This window comes from Stigmatopora nigra, chromosome 20 (assembly GCF_051989575.1).
Source record: "Stigmatopora nigra isolate UIUO_SnigA chromosome 20, RoL_Snig_1.1, whole genome shotgun sequence".
Classification (NCBI taxonomy): domain Eukaryota; kingdom Metazoa; phylum Chordata; class Actinopteri; order Syngnathiformes; family Syngnathidae; genus Stigmatopora; species Stigmatopora nigra.
In genome coordinates, this window is record NC_135527.1 from 6,190,907 (window position 1) to 6,207,084 (window position 16,178).

Genomic DNA, 16,178 nt, shown 5'->3' on the forward strand with positions numbered 1-16,178 from the left:
ACAACAGCTAGTGGATGAATTAATTTGTTATGGTATTGACCCTAAGAATGTATTTTTGATTCATTCAGTATCTCAGAAATATGATTTTTCTTATGGTTTTCCCTTCAAAGTAAAACATTTGTACTCCCTATTAAAACCATGAATTTGGAGGTGAAAATTGTGAATCAGGGGGCGGCTTATACTTATATTTTCAGGACTATAAGGCACACCGCATTATAAGGCGCACCCTCAATGAATGACATTTTTTCCATATATAAGGTGCGCACTGTATTATAAGGTGCATTGTCTATTTTGGAGAATATTTAAGACTTTTAAGTGCGCCTTGAAGTCGTGAAAATACGGTAATTGCTATTGACTTCCAGGTATGAAGTACTCACTCACTACACAGTCACCTTTAGAGCCAGCCATTGTTGATGTTTTGGATTTTTTTTTGTATAAAATCTTGCAGTGGGGGAGGATCTATATGATGGAGGATGTTGTAAACTAAGATGGCATCTGCATATTTAACAGTATTGTTTCAGTTCAGGCGTTTGTGTTTTTTTAATATCCGACAGTGGTGGTTTTTCGTTTTTGTTTTTCCTGTTTTTTCCTTATATAAGGCGCACTGTATTATATGGCGTACTGTCTATTTTGGAGAAAATTTAAGACTTTTAAGTGCGCCTTATAGTCGTGAAAATACGGTAGTTCTAAAATGTCTTGTGTGTCTGTCTTACTACTGCAATCAAGAATTTTCCCAAATACGGGATAAAATAAAGTTCTAATCTAATTAAGAGTGGTCATTTTCACTTACATTAAAATTGTTAATACATGCTTGGGCTGAGAGTTGTTTCAAGTTCTGGAATAGTAACTCAAACAATGGCAGGTACAGCAAACAGATCCTGGCCTGCTGGTTCTGCAAAAGCAAAAAAAAAAAAATGAATTCTAGTCGATGCATGTTTTCTGTGACTAAAACAATGGGATTCAAATTTCACCTTGAAGGTAGTGTAGCGATCGTCCACAGCGTGCTTGATCAGCAAATTCTTAAGCGTGCTCACCGCTAATTGGCGTATTTCGGCACCCTGCTGCAGGGCAGCCGCCACATCCCGGAGAAGGAGACCCACCAAGAAGTGATTGCGACAGTATTCTTCAGTCAAGCTAAATTCCAGGCTTTGCTCTGTGGTCGGTCCAAAAAAAAAGGAAGCCTTGAGCAAACTAACAAAGAAGAACTGCAACAGCTGTTAAATATACTGGAAAAATACTATATGTTGCATTTTCCGGACTATAAGTGTATTTTTTTTTCTTCAGTTTGGCCTTCTCTGACCTGTTATGTTGTTTTTTTAAGTAATAGTTATCCGAAAAAAAACTGTTTCTTTGATTTTTTAATTTATTTTAAGTTGGCTATTGCATTTTTTTAAGTAACCGTCAAAGAAAAACTTTAGATACCCCTGCTTCACAATATAGTATATATACTATATAGTATATAGTATATATACTATATAGTATATATACTATATAGTATATATACTATATACTATATATACTATATAGTATATAGTATATATACTATATAGTATATAGTATATATACTATATTGCTTCACAATATAGTATATATACTATATAGTATATATACTATATTGCTTCACTATATAGTATATATACTATATTGCTTCACAATATAGTATATATACTATATAGTATATATACTATATTGCTACTATATAGTATATAGTATATATACTATATAGTATATATACTATATACTATATAGTATATATACTATATTGCTTCACAATATAGTATATATACTATATAGTATATATACTATATTGCTTCACAATGTGGTATATCTACTATATAGTATATATACTATATAGTATATATACTATATTGTGAAGCAGGGGTATCTAGAGGTAGATTATATAGTGCATACTATATAGTATATAGTATGCACTATATAATCTACCATATTTTCTCACATATTAGCCACTTACTTGCAGTTTTGTGCATGTCAAGTCTAATTTATGCGCATAAGCCGTACTCTCAATTCAGTCATATTTTTTTTTTGCGACAAATATACGAGAAAATACGGTATAAAGTAGTATAAGAGTAATTTAGGGTCAAATGGTAGATAACGCTGCAGTTTACCCAATCAAATTGCAAATTACCTCATTGCTTTGTGATGTACTGAAAAATCAAATTGTAATTCTCAAATTATCAGCAAAAGTAGATTAGATTAGATAAATAAATTTAAATAAATTTCACTGTCATTGTAGCAAGAGGGTGAGAATACAGACACAGAAATAAATAAATAGCTATAAATTGCACTTAAACATAATCTTTGTAAAAATGCTTGGCTGTGAATGAGTGATTATCATAATGCAGACATTGTTATCCCATACTAGAATTTCACCTTCTTATATATTTCCATGAAATATATAATCTTATAAATTTAAACTTTGCAAACATAGAGCAGAGATCGAGAGAAAGGATGCAATCAATCAAGTGCAAGGCCATAATGCTGTGTTATTATTATCATAACAGGCAGTGCATTTAAAGTGATAGAGACTAAGATAACAAAGGTGTAGGAAAAAAAGTACTCTGAGTGTGAGTGTACGTACTCCCGCGGAAGCAAAGCTCATCTCCCCCCCTACAAAATAAAAGCATCGCGTGCACTTGGCGAGGAAGCGTTAATGGAGGCGACGGCACGTGGCGTTGACGTCGAATCACCTACCTACAGTGCCAAAAAGCTCCGTTGCGTACGAAATAAAATCTGACCACGGGCAAGGGAAGAAAAAAAAACAAATGGGAAGGGTGTTGGGTTCGAACCAAGAATTTAGGGAAGCTATTCACAATCCATGCAGCATTGACATTATAATGCATGGACATTAAGATCTTAATGATATGTTGGCTGCACAACTGTTAATAGTGGATCATTAGAGATGCGAAAAGAGGAGGCGGAGTCAGGAAAATACCCACGACGCACCTTGAACTCGTTGCAATTTCGTCCGTCCGAACGCCATGGGCAGATTGAGTGGTATAAAATGCTCGTGGTTGCACAACGCCATCAGAAAATTGAACTTCATCTCAGTCAGCACCTGTGGAAAACATCTATGCCCGAACTGCCTCTTTGCTGATTGGTCGACGGGTGATTATGTGGGCGTACCTTTGGATCTTTGAAGCTGAAGTGGCACATGTAGTGGTTGACCAGACCGAAGGCAAAACCCCGGTTCATGAAGGTCAGGCATCTCTGAGGGGGGGGGGGGGGGGGGATGATGATAAAAATAGTCAGTGGAGGGAAGTGGTTGGGGGGTGGGGGGGATAAAAAACATGTATACCTTGATTAAATGAGCTAAACTCAGATTGACACAGCGAGCTTCTTCTGGAATCTCCGTGTGGCGAATTGTAATGTGGGGCATGATGGATAGTACCAAGGACTGCAGAGCCTGATTGAAAGTGTCCGGAAAACGCTGGGCACGTGGCATCTGGAACAATTAGGGCGGAGTTAATTGGAATTATTGTATTTTATTTTTAAATTTCATTTATAGATGTCAAAATACATTTTCTTGAGGGTTTTATCAATTTATATTTTCCTTACTTTGAAATAAATGATCAAATTGGCCGCATTGTCTTGTCTAGTAGTGCATGTGAAGTCTAATTTATGCGCATATAAGCCTTACCCTCGATTCAGTTATAATATTTTTTTGTGACAAATATGGTGTATACACGTGAAAATACAGTACATTTTTAGTCGCCTGTAAGTAACAGACCTGGCCAAAATTTTAAAAAGGGTACACATTATAGTCCGGGTTATATGCCAGGTCTAATTTATGCGCATATAAGCCTTAACTTAAAATCAGTTATAATATTTTTTGGTGAAAAATAAGGCGTGTATGCGTGAAAATACAGTACATTTTTCGTCACCTGTAAGTCACAGACCTGGCCAAAATATTAAAAAAGGGTACACATTATAGTCCAGGTTATATGGCAAGTCTAATTTATGCGCATATAAGCCTTACCCTCGATTCAGTTATTATATTATTTTTGTGACAAATACAGCGTATACACGTGAAAATACAGTACATTTTTTGTCACTTGTAAGTCACACACCTGGGCAAAATATACAAAAAGGGTACACATTATAGTCCAGGTTATACTTAGTTATGAAGAAACTATATACCTTACTACGGTTGTCCTCTTGCATGTACTGGGCCATTGATTTCGCCATTGTTTCGAAGAAAAACCATGAATACTACAAAAAAAAATAAAGATGACCTGATGAGTATAGTCCGCCACCTGCTGTTCAATATTACTACAACAACTAACACCTTAAGCAGTTTGTTACTCGTGTTGAAATCTGCCGTCTGTTTGAGAACGGCTGTGACTGCCGCAGCCAACACCTCATGCGTAAACGCTGTGTTTGTGCCTGCAGGCGTTTTGGCAATGAACACATACTGCAAAGAAAGTGAAAACAACAATGAACAATATGTCTTTTCAAGTCAAAATTATAGCAATGGCGCAATCGTACCTTCAGGAAAGAATGCAAGTAGTTTTCTAGTCCTTCTTCGTGGCACCTGGATACAATATGGATGATAACCCTGCAAAAAATAGGAAAATAGTAATAAATTATGACCCTAAAATTAAAAAAAATCGCCAATTGGACAAACCGTAGAGAGTTGACAGCAATTTCCTGGTTGTCTTTCGCACTCGCGGACAGGACCTCGAATAAATGTGTGAGAATCGTGGGTAGGAAGTGAACCATGACGTGCATTTCCATGGCATGTAGGCACTAAGAATGGAGAGACAGAAATAAAACCTGGATTGTTTTTATACGCAAAAACAACTTAATCCAATGATTGACCTTCAGGTATTTGATAAGCTCAGCCTGTTTATCCTCAGAGGCGCTATTCATTAGTTGGCAGTGCAAGAAGAACTTGTGTAGATGGAGGTCCTGAAGACAAAAAAAGCCAGAATTAAAGAAAAAATCTTCATATTTTTTGGCAGTAGAGTCATGTCGTCACCTGAGCGTAAATTGTCGATGCCACACGGCTTCTCATTTTGAAGAGCGGCTTTGCGTTTTCCACCCACTTCAAATCCGGCTGGGAAAAAGCAAATGTTGTAATTCTCATGCAATGGAGCATCAAAATATAATACCTTGAGATATGAGCTTAATGCGTTGCAGAAGCGAGCTTGTATGTCTTTACTCATATTTCGAATCAATTATTTCCCATAGAAAATGAACTAAAAAGAAATGTATTCGTTCCCACAATCTGAAAAAATACCAAGAACAAGATATTACAATGGACACAATTTTCACTACCCTTCATTGCACCAGTCGTATCTCAAGGCAAATATTTGCTCGGAATTTTCTCCGTATCTCAAATTTCTCAGACGTTAGGGCACTCGTATCTCAAGGCGAATATTTGCTCGGAATTTTCTCCGTATCTCAAATTTCTCGTATGTTTGGGGCACTTGCATCTCAAGGCAAACATTTGCACAGAATTTTCTCCGAATCTCAAATTTCTCAGATGTTGGGGCACTCGTATCTCAAGGCAAATATTTGCTCGGAATTTTCTACGTATCACAAATTTCTTAGATGTTGGGACCCTCGTATCTCAAGGCAAATATTTGCTCGGAATTTTCTCCTATCTCAAATTTTTCTCGTATCTCAAGGCAAATATTTGCTCGGAACTTTCTCAGATTTCTCATATGTTGGGGCACTCGTACGTATGTCAAGGTATTACTGTAAAGCTTTAGTGTTTTTTTTACAAACCTTTTTGGTGTCTTGACCCAAATACCCAGAAGGCAAAGTGGCAGAGACGGGTAACTGGAGCTCTGTTGATTGCATCCTACCATCTTTTAGGAGAGGTAACCAGGAATAACCAACTGAGAAAAAAAAACTCACATCAGACAACCCGACAAGTTCCCACAGAAAAATATCTTTAAAAAAATACCCAGGGATTCCACAGCTTCTCTCTTCTTGCTGCTGGATTCACAGCTAATATGATAAAAGGTGAAAAGTACATGGTGCTTTTCGTGCAAGTGGACAGGCAACTCCAGCTTAACCTAGAGAGACACAATCATTAGCTTTAGTCACCATGCAGGGCAAGTTATGTCCACAAGACGGCAGTCTTGAGCTGAGCAATGCATGAGTCAGGCAAGCATGAGACCTTGAGTCAAATGTGCCAAAGCTTTGGTTCTCCTCGAGGCTTGTGGCTTTAAATCATCACATGTTTATGTGGATTTCAGTGTAATAAAGTTCAGGAAGTAAGGATGAGCCAATGTTGGTGGGGGTTTTGAAATCCTAATCTATTTCAATTGATGCCTTATGATTAGTAGTGATTATAACAATGTCGAAAATTGTAGTTCTCAAAAATCTTTGTCTTAAAAAAATTACAGGAGCAACATTTTTTTTCCGTTAGGATCTCACCTCATCGTAGAATTCCGGGCTTTGGTTGTGGTGCAAAACTGCTGCATAAACTTTGCTGGTGAAAAGTGAGTCTCCTGGTTTTCCGTAGATGCACTGCAATATAAAGATAGCTTTCATTTAAGACCGCAAGATGCTGAAATAAATCAATTATATATCATAAGTTGTACTTTTGTTGTACTTTAGCTGGGCTTGTGATTTGTCTCAGTTTTTTTAATCCTCACTGACAAAAGCTTGTTATGTAGTGTCTTTTAGGCTATTTTATCCTATAAACTGTTAATATATGACTTTACCAGGTGTGTTTTTTGTCTGTTGCTCGCTATTATACTAAAAGTTGTTTGCTATTATACTATAAGTTGTTACACTATAAGTATACTACAGTTGCTATTAAACTATAAGTTGTTATACTATAAGTATACTACAGTTGCTATTATACTATAAGTTGTTTGTTATTATATTATAAGTCGTTTGCTATTATACTATAAGTTGTTCGCTATTAAACTAAAAGTTGTTATACTATAAGTATACTATAGTTGCTATTATACTATAAGTATACTATAGTTGCTATTATACTATAAGTATACTATAGTTGCTATTATACTATAAGTATACTAAAGTTGCTATTATACTATAAGTTGTTATATTATAAGTATACTATAGTTGCGATTATACTATAAGTTCTTATACTATAAGTATACTATAGTTGCTTTTATACTATAAGTTCTTATACTATAAGTATACTATAGTTGCTATTATACTATAAGTTCTTATACTATAAGTATACTATAGTTGCTATTATACTATAAGTTCTTATACTATAAGTATACTATAGTTGCTATTATACTATAAGTTGTTATACTATAAGTATACTATAGTTGCTATTATACTATAAGTTCTTATATTATGAGTATACTATAGTTGCTATTATACTATAAGTTCTTATACTATAAGTATACTATAGTTGCTATTATACTATAAGTTCTTATACTATAAGTATACTATAGTTGCTATTATACTATAAGTTGTTATACTATAAGTATACTATAGTTGCTATTATACTATAAGTTCTTATATTATAAGTATACTATAGTTGCTATTATACTATAAGTTCTTATACTATAAGTATACTATAGTTGCTATTATACTATAAGTTGTTATACTATAAGTATACTATAGTTGCTATTATACAAGTTGTTATACTATAAGTATACTATAGTTGCTATTATACTATAAGTTCTTATACAATAAGTATACTATAGTTGCTATTATACTATAAGTTGTTATACTATAAGTATACTATACTTGCTATTATACTATAAGTTCTTATACTATAAGTATACTATAGTTGCTATTATACTATAAGTTCTTATTCTATAAATATACTATAGTTGCTATTATACTATGAGTTCTTATACTATAAGTATATTACACTTGCTATTATACTATAAGTTGTTATACTATAAGTATACTATACTTGCTATTATACTATAAGTTGTTATACTATAAGTATACTATAGTTTCTATTATACTATAAGTTGTTATACTATAAGTATACTATAGTTGCTATTATACTATAAGTCATTATACTATAAGTATACTATAAGTTCTTATACTATAAGTATACTATAGTTGCTATTATACTATAAGTTGTTATACTATAAGTATACTATAGTTGCTATTATACTATAAGTTGTTCGATATTATATTATAAGTTGTTCGCTATTATACTATAATTTTACCATGTTTTAGAATTACGGAATTTACATATAAAGTACTGTTCTGCTTAAAAAAATATTCAAGTTTCGAAAAAAGTTCTGGAACCAATTAATTTCGTAAGTTGAAGTACGACTATACTCTATTTTCACCTAATGTGATTTATAGTCTGAAAAATATGGTAATAATATAAACCCGGTTTAAAAAAAAAAAGATTTAAATATAGTATAGAATCCTAATTGGTATGTTGCTATTTAGTACCACAATAGAAAAGCCACAAGGCTGGAGTTGTGATAAATGAATATACTGATATCATATCTCATATCTTTTATCTGACAGTCTTATCGTACCAAGTTGCTTCAAAAGCCTAGGAATGCAGAGACGAGACGGCTATCAACAATGGATGAATAGCGTGTGTGGAAAATAGAAAATGGGGAAAAAACCTGAACTCTCATGTTAAAAAGAAAACATTGTTTACCTTAAGAGAGGCGCTGCCATCTTCATCCGAATCCCGGAACTGAATGCAGACTGCAATGTTTCTAGCCTAGAAAATGGAAATAATATATGTAAAAAACAGAAAACCAAAAACGAAAAACCATCACTGTCGGATATCAAAAAAACACAAACGCCTGAACTGAAACAATACTGTTAAATATGGAGATGCCATCTTAGTTTACAAAATCTTCCATCATATAGCTCCTCCCCCACTGCAAGATTTTATATTAAAAAAATACAAAACATCAACAATGGCTGGCTCTAGAAGTGACTGTGTAGTGAGTACTTCATACCTGGAATTCAATAGCAATTACCGTATTTTCACCAATACAAGGCGCACTTAAAAGTCTTACATTTTCTCCAAAATAGACAGTGCGCCTTATAATACAGTGCGCCTTATATATGGAAAAAAATGTCGTTCATTGAGGGTGCGCCTTATAGTCGTGAAAATACGGTAAGAAAAATAGAATAATAACTGATAGCATGCGTAATCCTCATAGGGGGAAATAGATAAAACCAGACAAAAATGCAGCTTTTCGTATGAAACAAACCTTTGTGAAGCTTTTCTGGTTGTCGTATTTGAGTTGCAGTGGGTATACGTAGAGTTGGTGCTTATAAGTGGTGAAGGGGTAGTTGTACTTCGCCTCTTCGGGTAGGAACTCCTCGACTTCTATGGATACACGCTCGCAGGATTCCTCGAAGGGTTTCACGGGAATATAAGAGGAGGTCACTGTGTCTAATGAGAGAAGCATAAAACCCTTATTTATTTCTTAACTTATTTATTTATGTCTAAAATGTCTTTTTCTGTGTCTGTATTCTCACCCTCTTGCTACTGTGACAGTGAAACATCCCAAATACGGGATTCATGATCTAATCTAATCTAATGTAAAGCCGGTTTTGTGTTCTTGTGCCCAACTTGTTGTGTTTACATTCCAGAGTTTACCTTTTTTTATGATCAAAATCTCAAAGACTGGAATTTAATCACATTTTACAGAAAGACGAGAGCTCGTCCATCGGAAAACCATTTTTAAGAAATCACCACAAAGCTTAGGACGGCCTAATTATGGGTTATCGAGACTGTCCTTCGAAACGAGATGAACGGACACATTTTTCCAGATTTAATGGAGTATGCTAAGAATGTATAGGAAAAAAACCATAATAAGACGAAGGAAACATACTTGAAAAATCAGGTGGGACGCACTCAATGGTGACATTCAGTTGTCCGGGAATGATTTGAAGCTTGCTCTTCTCGGGCCTGATTGGAGATAAATATTGACCGTCATAAAGGAATTATAGAACACTCTCAGGACTAAAATAGCAGGGGCGTGTCCATGACTCACTTCCTGGTATCGGATAGCAGTTTGATGATGTCATCGGTGGAGATTTTCCCGCTGTCTTGGCGGTAGAGTGGAGAAAACTTGCCGTCCATGTCGAGACTGCCTTGAGCATCCTTAAACACCTGCCTGGAGAGGGGATGGATTTTAAGAACATTTTTACTCGCATATAAGCCGCATCTGCGTATAAGCCGTAGCCTTAAAAATGCTGTAAAATCGTTGAATTTTACAATTTACTTGGTATAATTCTGAATTTTCACCTCCATATTCATGGTTTTAATAGGGAGTAAAATGTGTTATTTTAAAGGAATCTTAATTAAAAATCGTCATATGTAGTATTTCTGAGATTTATGAATCGAAAGCATGTAGACAAATTCAAAAAGGAAGTCATGTGAGCAGTACAACCAGGAAATGTGTCTGTAGTAGTCTAGTTTGTCATTCCTAAGTAGGATAGCGGCGCCCTGAGCGAGTAATGACTGAGTTTTTTCCCGTTTTATGCAAGATATGGTTTTTTTTTTTCTTGACTTTCATTCATAGACTTCAAAATAAATGTTATTTAGCGTTTTATCTGTTTATCTTTTCTCTATTTTGAAATAAATGACCATAACGACCGTATAGTCTTGCGTTATGGGGTTTTATCTTTATCTTATTGCAGTTTTGTGTATGTCAAGTCTAATTTATGCGCATATAAGCCGCACCCTTGATTCAGTCATCTTTTTTGGAGTGATAAATATGGTATATAAGTGAGAAAATACTGTACTTTGCAGCCCAGGCGAAGGGCATCCTGTACTGTCCCAGCCGTTGGCATGTTTGTTTGGCTGCCTTGAGGACCTTCTGAGCAGTCTAGAATAACATGGAAGGAGACAATCAGTAGATATAAATATATATTATGCTTTTAAAATGTATTTTAAGGACATGTTGTAAAAACCTTGTTTATATCCGAAGTCTTTATATATGGTTCTGCACAATTGGTGATCCCATTCTGTAAGACCTTCTCCACACGGGCTACCAAGAAGATATCAGCATGGGGGTCGGTGACTGAAAAAATAGCCTAAAATACAAAAGAAAATTGGTTAATTCTTGGTTCATTCAAAATTGGTGATGAAGTCCGACCCACCTGTGTTGGAAAATGCAGTAGAGTATCCGAAACCCTCTGAAGAACAGGTAGATCTGCGTCCAATGAGGGTAAGGGTCCTCCTTTAACGGTGCCTTCGGAGTCTGAGCAAGGCGAGACCTGGTTGGCGGTCTCAGTGAGCATCTCCCTAACACAGGGTGGGTTCAAATCCACGTGGAAGTCAGCGGAGATTTTACAGTTCTTGGAAATGTCAAAAAGGGCCAGACTTATGAAGAAAGGTTCCACCTGGAATTAAAAAGAAGACTCAGCCATGTCCATGGAATAAATAATAGCCCAAATAATGTGTATTGGCATACATTTGAAAGGACGCCATCCCCCTTTTCGTTGACGCAGCCCTGAAGACTGAAGGTCAGATCGTGGCAGTCGACCACGATACGGCGTCCGAATCGCTCCTCGAATGGCTTCACGTCGGGTTCGATGCCGGAGAAGTCCAGCCTCTGGAGAAAGAATCGAATGCTTTTATGAAGAGTTGTTTTATAATGGAATAAATCCATTTTACCTGTGTATCGGGGTCCAGAGAGAAGAGCTTTTGTCTGCCTTCGTTCCGGTTGATCTTATTGAGCTGGTCGGTTTCCCGGGCAAACTAAACACAAATATAGTACTTCTTATTTAAACCATAAAGTATTCGCATACGACATATCAAGGAATCTGTTGGCATTGTTTTAAGGAGCATGTAAAGCCAAACATTAAACCTCTCAACACTCATACTCTTACTACTACTACTGTTACTAATACTTTTACTACTACTACTACTACTGTTACTACTACTTTTACTACTACTACTACTACTGTTACTACTACTTTTACTACTACTACTATTACTACTACTTTTGCTAAAACTTCTACTGTTACTACTACTTTTACTACTACTACTATTACTACTACTTTTGCTAAAACTTCTACTGTTACTACTACTTTTACTACTACTACTACTACTGTTACTACTACTTTTACTACTACTACTATTACTACTACTTTTGCTAAAACTTCTACTGTTACTACTACTACTGTTACTAATACTTTTACTACTACTACTGTTACTAATACTTTTACATCTACTACTGTTACTACTACTTTTACTACTACTACTGTTACTAATACTTTTACTACTACTACTGTTACTAATATTTTTACATCAACTACTGTGACTAATACTTTTACTATTACCACTACTTTTGCTAAAACTTCTACTGTTACTACTACTTTTACTACTACTACCACTGCTACTATTTTTATTACTACTACTATTACTACTGCTACTCTTACCACTACCTCTACTATTACTACTACTATTACTACTGCTACTCTTACCACTACCTCTACTATTACAACTGCTACTCTTACCACTACCTCTACTATTACTACTACTATTACTACTGCTACTCTTACCACTACCTCTACTATTATTACTACTATTACTACTGCTACTCTTACCACTACCTCTACTATTACTACTGCTACTCTTACCACTACCTCTACTATTACTACTACTTTTACTACTGCTACTCTTACCACTAACTCTACTATTACTACTACTTTTACTACTGCTGCTCTTACCACTACCTCTACTATTACTACTACTAGTACTACTACTACTACTACTACTATTACTGCTGCCACTACTTTTACAACTACTACTGCTACTACTTGCACTAATGTATTAATATCTGAATATAATGTATATATTTAAAAATGTAACTACTTTACATGAAAGTAAATCAAAAAATGTCTAAGTCCTTTGTCTTGTGTAGTCATAGGCCCATTGTGTGCGATATTCAAGAGATTACAGTACTCAAGTTTTTGTTGATGAGAATGGTTGAAAAGAAAGTGATCAGGCGACTTAACTTTCAAAATAATGGCACATTTTCACAACAGGCAAAATACTAAACTTAATTACAACAAAGGCAGAAAACAAAAACTTCCAACAGTTGAACTTCTTTCATGTAAAGTGCAGACCAAAACTTAATTTTATTCTCTTATACCAAATACAGATTTAATTTAGGTTTGATCCAACTCCTACCACCAATTTTCTCGGCAAGTGTCAACACGCCACAGTTAGAAAATTGCAAAACCAACCAACCGCCAGAGGAATTGAACATTAATATCTTTACCTTAGTGAGTTCGGGTTGTAAGTTCCTCCCCAGACCTTCTGTGTAGTTCTCACTTTTCCCTTGGCTGCTTGTTTCATCATCTGATAAAAAAACGCAATCATGGGTTAAGCATTACTCATTAAAAACTGCTTTATTTAAGTTTGGTAGTCTTACCGAGAGAACCATCAAGAGATTCCCCTCCATTTCTCCTGTCCTGGCAGGCCTCGGTAGTGTTCTGTAGGGCTTGTTTGAGCGTGGCTACCCAGTCTTCCATCTCAGCTTCACTATCAGCGGCTAGAAAATGGCTGTAGCGGTCCTGCATCTTTAGCTCAAAGCCATTCCGACGCATTTTAGGGCTCTATAGGACAACAAGTTTTACTGTCATTTCTCAATCAAATACTAGAAGGTGCTACAGGGCCATAACAGCCAAGACAAACAGACTAAAGGACAGTTTTTTCCTATATTCAACTCAGTTTCTGCACCTAAGACTTATTGCTAACTACTTAGTACCCATGTTGACTACTACTTATACTGTATTTTCTCGCATATAAGCTGTATTTGTAACTAAAAAAAATGATGACTGAATCAAGAGTACTCCTTATATGCGTACAAGATTTTATATACTCTTTTTCACCAGATGTTGGCAAAGTAACATTTACTATTTGTTGGTTATTTTCTGTTTTGCAGTAAGAAAACAATCATTACTGGATGAATTAAATTCTTATGATATTGACCATATTAATGTACTTTTGATTCATACAGTATCTTAGAAATATTTTAAATATTTTCCCTTCAAAGTAACACATTTGTACTCCCTATTAAAACCATGAAGATGGAGCTGACAATTATGAATTCTTTAAGGCAATTTTGTGGGAGTGGTTTATATGCAAGTAAATACTATATTACTTATTTATTATGTTGACCACTTATTAATCTATGACTATTTATTGATTATTTATTCATCATTACTATATATTGATTATCTATCCTTGACTTCAGATGCAACAAGAAACATTTTCTTTTATTCTGCCTCACTTTTTTAACCGACAAGTTTTATTACAAAAACTAGGGTTATTAATCCCAGAGTGAATGACATGCTTTCACATTGAAGCCATTAGCCGGAATGAGGCTCCTGCTATTTATCCTCCGAGTGGGCTAATCTACCTGAAAGCTTTCTGGCATCATATCTGAAGCTGCCAACCAATAAGTGCACTGAAAAAAAAACCTGTAAAATCGATGCTAAAACCTCTGTGGTGTCCACAATGTTACTTTTGTGAACCCACCAATACAGTCCAGTTTTTTTGATAACAATAAATATACTGTAGATTTTAGTTAATGAATATAATGGTAGAATGGTGTATATGTGTATATGTGTATATGTGTATATGTGTATATGTGTGTATGTGTATATGTGTATATGTGTATATATGTATATATGTATATATGTATATATGTATATATGTATATATGTATATATGTATATATGTATATATGTATATATGTATATATGTATATATGTATATATATATATATATATATATATATATACATACATACATACATACATACATACATACATACATACATACATACATACATACATACATACATACATACATACATACATACATACATACATACATACATACATACATACATACATACATACATACATACATACATACATACATACATACATACATACATACATACATACATACATACATACATACATACATACATATATATATATATATATATATATATATATATATATATATATATATATATATATATATATATAACGAAAATATTTAAAACTTTCAATAAAAACTTGACAATTTAAACTGCAATTACACCACCTGCCCACCACAGAGAACAGGGGCGCTGTTGTGAGGTGAACGCTAGTTCCAGACCAACGCTCAATATTTTTTTTGTAAATTTTGTAAATTTAGTTTCTTTTAGTGAACCTGAAAATAATATGCTTGCCAATGGTGATGATGTCATCAATTAATTATTTTATAGATTTCAAATTGCACAGCAACTTTTGTTTTGAAAGTAAATTTATCAAAATAAAGACCTTTCAAAATGTCTGCCGGTTTTATCCTTTACTTTTCATAGTCTAAAAAGTTTTCTCACCACTTTTGCATATGCATAGCATAGTTATCATGACAATTTTTGTTTTATGGTAATAAAAATGTTGTCAAATCGCCCCATTCTATGTTATTGTACCTGAATAACATCAATGCATGAGTCCAAATAAATGGATCCTTTGGTTTCCTTGCAGTGCTTCTCATCCTTATACGAATTAAGAATATAGGAGCCATCCGGGAGTTGGGAAAGGTAAAAATACCTCCTCTTGAAAACCTGTAACAATGAAAATTGCATTGTGAGGTCTGTTTTTATTTGCTGTGACTCAGGGCGAATGGTGGCCATGACTCACTCTCATGGAGACAGACAAGCTGCTGTTAATGTTAGCTTTCTGTAGCCAACCCTGCTTCATGATGCCGCCTTTCTGGGAGCATAGTGAAGACGTATCCTGGTGTAGATTATAAAAAATATATATTAGCAATGCATTGGATTCAACAGAGTACTTTTGAGGGAAGCTTTAGAGTCATAACGACATTAGCTTCAACCTAATTAAACCCTTTCTTCGTCTAAATATGTGCGCTTCCGACCTCGAGCGACAGGAGGAGGATCAATAGGAGCTATTTATAGAATATTTTACAAGGGTTTCTGGGTTTATGAGCAGCAGGATTGCACTGACTTGGACTCGAAGATCATACTTTTGCAAAAAGGTGTCTTAACACGTAGGACTTCAAGCCAAGCTTGTGCATCAAATTTAGTTTACATTTTCTGTACACTTTGATAAAAGATCAGGTAATGCAAAAAAAAACGGATACTTTGTTTTTTGTTCCTTTTTAAAATTGATAAAGTACCCTATTTTCTCACATATAAGCTGTACTTTTTAAATTGCCTTAAAAGTACTTCTATTTCTACTTTTAC

The 16,178-nt window shown here is 34.6% G+C and overlaps 1 protein-coding gene across 2 annotated transcripts in view; it reads right to left on the reverse strand.

Moving 5' to 3' along the window:
• dock11 (dedicator of cytokinesis 11) overlaps window positions 1-16,178 on the reverse strand; it is a 37,147-nt gene that overhangs the window by 14,624 nt on the left and 6,345 nt on the right. Inside the window, exons 6-33 of one of the 2 annotated variants that reach the window (XM_077741722.1) lie at window positions 15,616-15,711; window positions 15,405-15,539; window positions 13,347-13,530; window positions 13,194-13,273; window positions 11,582-11,665; window positions 11,379-11,519; window positions 11,065-11,307; window positions 10,876-10,998; window positions 10,708-10,790; window positions 9,954-10,076; window positions 9,792-9,868; window positions 9,165-9,349; window positions 8,597-8,662; window positions 6,409-6,501; window positions 5,933-6,044; window positions 5,752-5,864; window positions 5,000-5,077; window positions 4,840-4,929; window positions 4,646-4,767; window positions 4,507-4,576; window positions 4,307-4,432; window positions 4,159-4,230; window positions 3,317-3,463; window positions 3,145-3,228; window positions 2,965-3,076; window positions 2,713-2,751; window positions 972-1,153; window positions 791-892 (exon numbers count right to left, since the gene is read on the reverse strand). In XM_077741722.1, coding sequence (XP_077597848.1) covers window positions 791-892; window positions 972-1,153; window positions 2,713-2,751; window positions 2,965-3,076; window positions 3,145-3,228; window positions 3,317-3,463; window positions 4,159-4,230; window positions 4,307-4,432; window positions 4,507-4,576; window positions 4,646-4,767; window positions 4,840-4,929; window positions 5,000-5,077; window positions 5,752-5,864; window positions 5,933-6,044; window positions 6,409-6,501; window positions 8,597-8,662; window positions 9,165-9,349; window positions 9,792-9,868; window positions 9,954-10,076; window positions 10,708-10,790; window positions 10,876-10,998; window positions 11,065-11,307; window positions 11,379-11,519; window positions 11,582-11,665; window positions 13,194-13,273; window positions 13,347-13,530; window positions 15,405-15,539; window positions 15,616-15,711 — 3,162 coding nt within the window. The remainder of the gene's footprint in view (window positions 1-790; window positions 893-971; window positions 1,154-2,712; window positions 2,752-2,964; window positions 3,077-3,144; window positions 3,229-3,316; window positions 3,464-4,158; window positions 4,231-4,306; window positions 4,433-4,506; window positions 4,577-4,645; window positions 4,768-4,839; window positions 4,930-4,999; window positions 5,078-5,751; window positions 5,865-5,932; window positions 6,045-6,408; window positions 6,502-8,596; window positions 8,663-9,164; window positions 9,350-9,791; window positions 9,869-9,953; window positions 10,077-10,707; window positions 10,791-10,875; window positions 10,999-11,064; window positions 11,308-11,378; window positions 11,520-11,581; window positions 11,666-13,193; window positions 13,274-13,346; window positions 13,531-15,404; window positions 15,540-15,615; window positions 15,712-16,178) is intronic. The other variant, XM_077741723.1, reaches the window with a different exon arrangement.